General features: G+C 44.3%; 1 protein-coding gene across 2 annotated transcripts; it reads left to right on the top strand.

Annotated features, from left to right (window-relative positions):
• Positions 1 to 251: 251 nt before the first annotated feature.
• Positions 252 to 3,719, top strand: irx3a (iroquois homeobox 3a). 2 transcript variants are annotated; one of them, XM_080494200.1, is made up of 3 exons: positions 252 to 675; positions 1,287 to 2,331; positions 3,369 to 3,719. In XM_080494200.1, exons 1-3 carry the CDS (start codon positions 457 to 459, stop codon positions 3,383 to 3,385), a joined length of 1,281 nt encoding a protein of 426 aa, XP_080350326.1. In that variant the 5' UTR covers positions 252 to 456; the 3' UTR covers positions 3,386 to 3,719. The 2 variants fall into 2 exon arrangements, with proteins under 2 accessions (XP_080350326.1, XP_080350325.1); XM_080494199.1 differs by having other exon boundaries at positions 1,287 to 3,719.
• The last annotated feature ends 4,521 nt before the right edge of the window (positions 3,720 to 8,240 follow it).

Raw genomic sequence — 8,240 nt, forward strand, 5'->3', positions numbered from 1 at the left:
AGAGAGAGAGAGAGAGAGAGAGAGAGAGAGAGAGAGAGAGAGAGAGAGAGGAGGAGGAGGAGGAAAGACGGATAGGGGAGGGAGCGAGAGAGAGAGAGAGAGAGCGCTGTTTGGTGTGTGGTTTGTATGAGAGGGGTGAGATTTGAGAAATAGGAGGGGCTTCTAAACGACTAGAAATGTCAATCTGAGCAAGGGAGTCCCAATAATCTAAAGCAATCTGTAAGGACCTGACCTTAGTCCATCCAGATCAATAGGGAAGTGAGGGTGGAAAGGAGAAGAAGAGGAAGAAATAAGGGGCGCAACCGGATCGTTTACACTGGCTGTTCCCGAGGAAATATAGACTTCCCTTGCCTGCATCTTTTGTTGCTCACATGCTCACACTGTAAAAGTGGATATCGAGGCAATTCCCCTTGCTTTGTGTGACTGCAGAAGACTTTTACCCCCTTTCCTGCCACCATGTCTTTCCCCCAGCTGGGATATCAGTACATCCGACCGATATACCCTCCGGAGCGGCAGGGGATCGCCAGCAATGCGCGAGCCGGGACGGAGCTGAGTCCGTCCGGCGCACTTTCCAACGTCCTCTCCACTATGTATGGATCTCCTTTCGCCGCGGCAGCGCAGGGCTACGGAGCGTTTCTCCCCTACTCCAACGATATATCCATTTTCAATCAGTTGGTGAGTCTCACAGCTCCTCTTTCTTAAGTGTAACTTTTTAGGGGAAAACAAAAAAAAAAGAAAACAACCCAAAAACACGTGTGTGGAGGAAAACTTTATTGGCACATTTTGAGTCAAACTTTAGCAGCGTCGCGGGGAAGTTTTGCAACCCTCAGTGAAATGGAGTTTAAAGTGGTTAAAAAGTGACGCATTAACGCGCCGTGGTTTTGTTGTGAGGACAGCATTCCCAGAAACAGCGATTAAAAAAAGAAAAAAAAAATCAAGGCTTTGCAGATAAAAGAAATTAAAATTCAAACTTAAAAGAGTTAATACTTTTTACATCAAATGTTTGCTTTATTTAATTAAAAATAGTCGATTTCTCGTTTCACTTGAGAGATGATTTGAAACAGAAATGCAGTGACTTTTGTGTTTTGTTTACACTTTTTTATTAGAACTCATTTGTGTTTTATTCACCCACACTACTCAGTGGAAGGCATTCTGACACTTTTCAAGAAGAAACACAAAGAAAGTGTGTGTGTGTGTGTGTGTGTGTGGTATTTTTTTTTTTTTGGTATAGTTGGTTTAAAAAAAAAAAAAAATCCCTCTGACGCTTTGATTCTTTGTCTCTGTAGGGTGCTCAGTATGAGCTGAAAGACAGTCCCGGTGTCCAGCACCCAGGGTTTGCCCACCATCACCCTGCTTTTTACCCATATGGCCAGTATCAGTTCGGTGACCCATCCAGACCCAAAAATGCCACCAGGGAGAGCACCAGCACCCTGAAGGCCTGGCTCAGTGAGCACCGCAAGAACCCCTACCCAACCAAGGGCGAGAAGATCATGCTGGCCATCATCACCAAGATGACCCTCACCCAGGTGTCCACCTGGTTCGCCAACGCCAGGAGGAGGCTAAAGAAGGAGAACAAGATGACCTGGGCCCCGAGGAACCGCACCGACGAAGAGGGGAATGTTTACACCAGTGATCATGAGGGGGAGGAGGGGGACAAGAGGGAAGACGACGAGGAGATCGACTTAGAGAACATCGACACGGAAAATATTGAGAACAAGGACGACTTGGACGACCAGGACGACCTGCATTCAGATATTAAGCTCGACGGGAGGAGTGACTCAGAGATTTCTGACGGCTTTGAGGATTTACAAGGGCCCGACCAGAGGTTTCTAAAGGCTGTGGGGAAGGAGGGCAAAGACGTGCAGAGGGCAGGCGAGCACTTCCACAGCCACCACCACCACCACCACCACCACTCTTCTTTGGACATCAAGGCGTCCCAACCAAACGGGGAGCAGCTCAAACTCAACCCGGGCTCCGTGAGCTCGCCGCCCTCAGAAAACAACCCTGCCCCGGCCCAGAAGCCAAAGATCTGGTCTTTGGCAGAAACGGCCACGGCCCCTGACAATCCTCGCAAGTCGCCTCAAATGAATGGGGGCAACTCCGCAGGGCCCACGGCTCAGACCATAATCGCCCCCCACAGACTCATCTCTTCGTGTCCTGTTGGGAAAATCCAGAACTGGACGAACCGAGCCTTTTCTGCGCACCAGCTGGCTTTACTGAACTCCAATCACTACCTGGGACTGGCGAACCAGGCCACCGCCACCGGCCTGGCCCTCTACAGCAGCAGGCAAACGGAGGACAAGAGTCATAGTTCAGAGACTCCAGTCACAGGTACATGTCCCCGACACTGAGACAGCATGTAGAGTAACCACCAACAACAGAGACACTATCCATCTGCCCATCATCCATTTCTTTATGTTTTTACTCCCTCTGTTTGACTTCCTTGCCTGTTAATGGATTTATTTCTCTGCCGAGGCCACACAGATAAACAGTGTTAACAGTGTGTGTGTGTGTGTGTGTGTGTGTGTGTGTGTGTGTGTGTGTGTGTGTGTGTGTGTGTGTGTGTGTGTGTGTGTGTCTGCTTTGAAAATTGTTCAAAAAGATTACAAAAAACATCAAAAAGCATTTGAAGGGTTAAAACAAAAACAAACCCTCAAATACAGAATTGGCTGAAAACTGTTGTTAATTGTTTTCTGTTCCCTCCTTTCATACATTTTGCTGTTGTTGCATTCAGCTAATGTTATAAGGTCCATGTGCATGTATTTCATGGTTTATAAAAGAAAGAGTTGCTTCGTTTCAACAGTAAAAACAAACAAACAAACAAACAAAAAACCCCGCTGAAACCCCGGATGGGCTCTCGCAATAGGAAGTTCAATTAAAGCGTTTTAATTTTCTTTGCCACGGTTTCAGAGAGATCTAGTGCCTTGGATGCGGAGGGAAAAAAAGTTATTAAAAACAGCTTTCTAGTTCAAAGATAGTAGGGAGGCTGTCAGTTAATGACATTTGGGAATTTTCATTTTGATGCCATATCACATTTTCTTTCCTCAATGCCATATTTACTCAAATTGGCTTTGATTCTCAGAATATTTTTGATTCTTTTTTTTTTTTTTTTGTTCTTCATCCTTCCGTGTGCGCTCGTGTTTCTTCGTCAAGGCCTGCGTTATACTTACTTGTTTGGTCATGCAAATGAGCTCAATGCAAATTCACTTCAGGCTCTTTTTTTTTTTTTTTTTGAAAGGCAATTGTCACTTTTATATCACTTTGTGTTTTTAGCTCGTCACGAAGCTATTATTAGTGTTTTATTTCTCCCACTACATTTTTTTTAAGAGAGATTTTTTTTACCCCCCCTCCTCCCCTGTGTATTTCAGGCCTCAGAACCAGCTAAGAAGCGGCGGTGTTTCTCTCGGCTCTCCTCTCTCCACAACCCCTCCTCACCCATCCCTCATTTTTCTTTATTCCTTTAATTTTAATTTGAATATGGAATGTAAAATAAGAATAATACATCTCTGTATACTTACATTGTAAGCATGTCCTGTGTAAAACTGCTAATGTAATAATGTATGAACCTGTAGTCTGTGAGTTTTTTTTTCCTTTCTTTTCTTTTTGTAAGTTCTGTGAGGATTTGATGTTTAAAAAAATGTTTTGTATATAAAGTTAAGAATATGTACATACTTGTGAACCAAATTGTACAAGAAAGTCTATATTTTGGCTAATAAATGAACTGCTGCAACTTTAAAAAAAAAAAAAAAAGAGAGAAGAAGAATCTATATCTCTGTACACATGTGGGTTTTTTAGCCGTGCTGTTTTGACAGCTGCTTTTGATGGTGGCTGTTATTGCGCACTGCAGCTTGAAGTGCGCTGCTTTGGCTGCTTTTTGCATGTGTGTTAGTGGACAGCCCGGGGCAGGCACACTCCATTCTCCGTGGCTGTGATAAGTAAATATAGACGAGTTTATTTTATTTTATTTTTTTCACAGTGGAAGGACTTTGCGGCTAATTATGCAGCATTGCGGCATGCATTTGGATAGTAATGTTTGTGACATTATCCCTATAGAGGCGCAGCGGTCGTATTAAAACGAATAATTTCCTCCCATCAATTTCCCCCTGAAATTACACCCTATAATAATCACAGTAATAATAATAATAATATTAAAGAGACATCGGATAATGAATGTGCGTTAAAGCATCGTCTGGTGTTTGCTTCAGTTGAGCCTGAAGATGGATTTTTAGCTTTGCAGTTGCAACTCCCAGATCTCATCATGCCCAATTTGTAATGCTTTTTGCGCTTCACATATATCATACTTCCCCCCCAAACTAATGCTTCTCCCTGCTATAATTGTAATATATCGCGGCTGTATAACTAATAATAACATCATTTATTTTGTTTGCCCGTGATGTGATCATTTGCATGCGTGAGCTCTTATCAGAGGAAGTTTGTGTAAACTTAGTGTTGGAGCTCCCTCTACAGTCACGAGCGGACGGCCGAGCGCTGACGCTCACACACATTCACACACACACGCTCACACACACACACACTGCTCGGACTGTTTTTTGTGTGTGTGTGTTTTTAGTAGTGTGTGGGATCCGTCCGTCAACTGTGGTTAAAAAAAAAAAAAATTCGATTGCCCCATTTTGCACTTTTGAATCTGTCACCAGATGATTGCGTCTTAATGTGGTTTAAAGCCTCTGTGTTGGTATTTTATTCAGGTTCTAACGAAACGTATAGCAAATGTCTGCAGCGTTTGTTGTCAGTGACTCTGAGAGAGTAGTGGATGTATTTTTTTTAAAGCATAAAATATATATATTTTAAAAAATTGAGAAAGAAAGGTTGAAACATAGTGAATTTGGTCATTTTCAGTTAAGTTCACAAGCAGCCGGTGAGCTAAATATTCGCCAAAAGCAACATTAAAGCAGAACGAGTAGAATGTAGTAAACTGATTTAGTTTTTCTTTTTAAGTTTAAGCTTAAAAAGAAATCGTGAAGCTATATTTAAAAAAAAAAAAAATCGGCACAATAATGCTTTGCAGGACTTTCTAAATGTGGCTGAAAGCGCGTCAATTCTGTCTGCTATTTTAAGGTGGGAAGCTTGTAAAAAATATATTTTAAAAAAATAGAAGTCAAAGGGAAAAAGATCCCTGTTAATTAAAAAAAAGCTGTCAGTTCGTTTTTTCCCCTTGAGATTCACCGTAAAAATATATTAGTAATGTAATGTGTAATTGCAGATTGTTACGTTATATCACGTTATTCTGTTTAAAACGTGAAAGTTAATTTTCAGATACAAAATTTGCTTGCACTGAATTCACGCAAGAAAAAAAATACGACTACATTGATTTTGTAATTATTAAAAAAACTATATATTTTTTTTAATTCTAATTATGATACCAGAGGACTCGATTGTTCGATTGTATTTGTACTTTCAGCGCGCGCGCGCGCTTCCGCACGCACGCACACACACACACACACACACACACCACACACACACACACACACACACACACACACACACAACACTGATCTCTGACATTCCTCGACAATAGACTGATGGTCAACGAGGACAATATCTTTTAATGTCCACCGTTCAGGGACGCAGAGGCGGATGAAAAGCCTCGAGATTCCCTCTCAAGGTTTAGGATGTGCTTTAAACCACCCCAGCTCAGCCGAGGGGGAGAGACTCCCGGAGCCTTTTGGTAGCTGCTCTTATTATGTTGCCTTCCTGTCTAGTCAATTATCTTCCTTGAAAACCCATCTTATGCATATTCATAAGCCAGCTGATTGATCTAACACCCTCTTCTTTTCCCCCTTATTTTATTGCGACATTTATTGGAATATATATATATATATATATATATATATATATATAAAAACAAGGTATCCATTTAGAGGGCTGAGGTTTCTTACAAAAACAACACCTTTGCAATAAATGTCATAATAAATTATTTGGAGTAAAACAAATCTGATCCTACTTGGCATGAATTGTGCCATAAATTAATGTGCGAGGGATTTATGTGAGTCCAGATAGATAAATAAAAACACACATAGCTAAATGGTGGGCTGTGAGGGCAAACGACTGCATGTGAGCAACACAGGACCTTATCATAAATAAGGATGCTTATTTCCTCACGGTTCACAGGATGTTTGCTCCTCAGGGGCCCAGAACAAGTCCCCTCTTGATCACCAGGATTCATTTGAAATGCTACTGAAGGGCCAGTGATCATGTCTCGAGCTCAGGGCCTCTCCTCTGATCATGCATGAAATTAGGGATTAAAATGCTCCGGCAGAAACAAAGTAATCATGCCCGCTTATGTCGCCATACGTGTCCAACCTGCTCCCAGTTACAAAGAGCAAATGGAATGCATTAGCTAACATTTTGTTCACAGCTACACGGGGACCATTTCCAGTGGGGCATGGTGTGTCACTCGTCTCCCTGCACGTTAAGTGGATGTTCTCACGGCTAATGAGCAATAATCAACACTGACTCCTCTTCTTATTTCCGAGGTCCACGCCGTGTTAAATGCTCGGCCTGTCACACAATGTGCGGCCGCTTTGCCTGCTTAAAACGCACAGGTTCATCTCCTCGGCTGAAGACTGTAAGGAAAGTAAAGACGGTCGAAAGGGAAAGTGAAATCAGTGTTGTTTCAGATCCAGGAGGTAGACTGTGGAGTGACCTTGTGATACCGTGTCGTATAAATAAAACTGACTTCACTTCACATTCAGATTTGCCACATTGTAAAGCAATAGATTCTCAATTACACTCTCTGTCTCGTAATTATTTAGTAATTAATTGATAGTTCTGCGGTGTGGGCGACACGGACACATTTGACACAGTGAAAAATAAATTGTACTTCATTTCCCAACTAATCACATTGCATGTGTTGTCCTGTGCGTCGCTAACTGTCGCTCACCTCTTTTACCCTCCGCAGTCTGACGCTACAAAGGTGGAAAAAGTAATGCACTGTTAAACAGCCATTGAGAAGAGGGGGAAAATCTGAGAAAAGATGGAATCATTAAAAGGAAATCTAATCTGTCTCCCGAAGCGTTCATTGATCTGGGGGAATGTGGACGGACGGCTGTGAAAGGCCCGGCCGATGGAGCCATCAGAGGGGCCGGTGCTAATGGGGAGAAACCGTGGAGTAAATAAACACTAGAGCGGCCCATTGGAGATATTGGGGGGGGGGGGGGGGGGGGGGGCTATAGGTGCCCTGTGAAAGAAGAGGCCCCTGTTTTCACCTCATCCACCTCTTATGTCATTGTAGCCCCGGCTCTACCCAGTGGCCACCTACTTCTCCACCTCCTCCTCCTCCTCCTCCTCCTCCTCCCCACAGCCTGGACCGCTCCGCCACTCCTCCTCCTGCCACCGAGACAGACAAATGTCACCTCTTTTTGTGGACCTAGTCAGGCTTAGAAGCAGCCCACTGTCTTTGTGCGGTGGACTAATCCTTTTATGAGCCGCTGTCGACCGCGCCACCGCCTGCCCCCCCCCCCCCCCCCCCCCCCCCCCCTCTCACCCTGTGCTGGCCAGGGCCAACAGAGGGGGCTGCCTTTTTTGTTTGGTATTATTTGTTGTTGTTTTTTTGTTTTTGGTGTGTTAGGAGACCTTAGGAGGAGCTGGGATCTTCTCTCAAAAACACATGTTACCGCATACCTCCATACACCGGCCGGGACAGGCCGCGACACTCTGCGCGACTTGTTCGAGCACTCCGGGGCTGAAAGGGGAGGGGGGGGGGGGAAAATGGAGAGCTCAAATTCACCCCTTCCTTTCCAGTGATATGCAACTTCTGTGTCTCCTGCATGTTTTATGGCACATCCATTATTGAGAATGTAAGTGAAGTACACCAGCAACACGTTAAAGAATAGCCAGGCAGCGGAGGCTGAGAGGGGTTGTTGTGTTTCCTGGATTGAGCGAAAGGACAAAAGGCCTAGAAGGAGTGACATTCTCTGGGGCCGAAGTGGGAGAGAGGGAGGGCACTGATTTCATGCCTTTTGTTGATGGAGGTTAGAGAGAGGAATTCTTTCACTGGATCCGAAAGGGCAACAAGTGGGGAAGGGGGCGACAGGACGACAGGCCAGAGGGAGAGGCGCTGGGGCTTTTGCCGTTCACCCAGCTGAAAGATTGTGCTTTTCTCAGCCCCCTTCAGATCCCTCATACAGGCCCGAGTTACAGGGCAATTATGGAAATGCAGCTTTGAAGCCGAGCATAGCCTCCTTCAGTTCTTCCTCGGGACAAAGCAACGGCAGCAAGGG

The sequence above is a fragment of the Blennius ocellaris genome, assembly GCF_963422515.1.
Source record: "Blennius ocellaris genome assembly, chromosome: 1".
Classification (NCBI taxonomy): Eukaryota; Metazoa; Chordata; class Actinopteri; order Blenniiformes; family Blenniidae; genus Blennius; species Blennius ocellaris.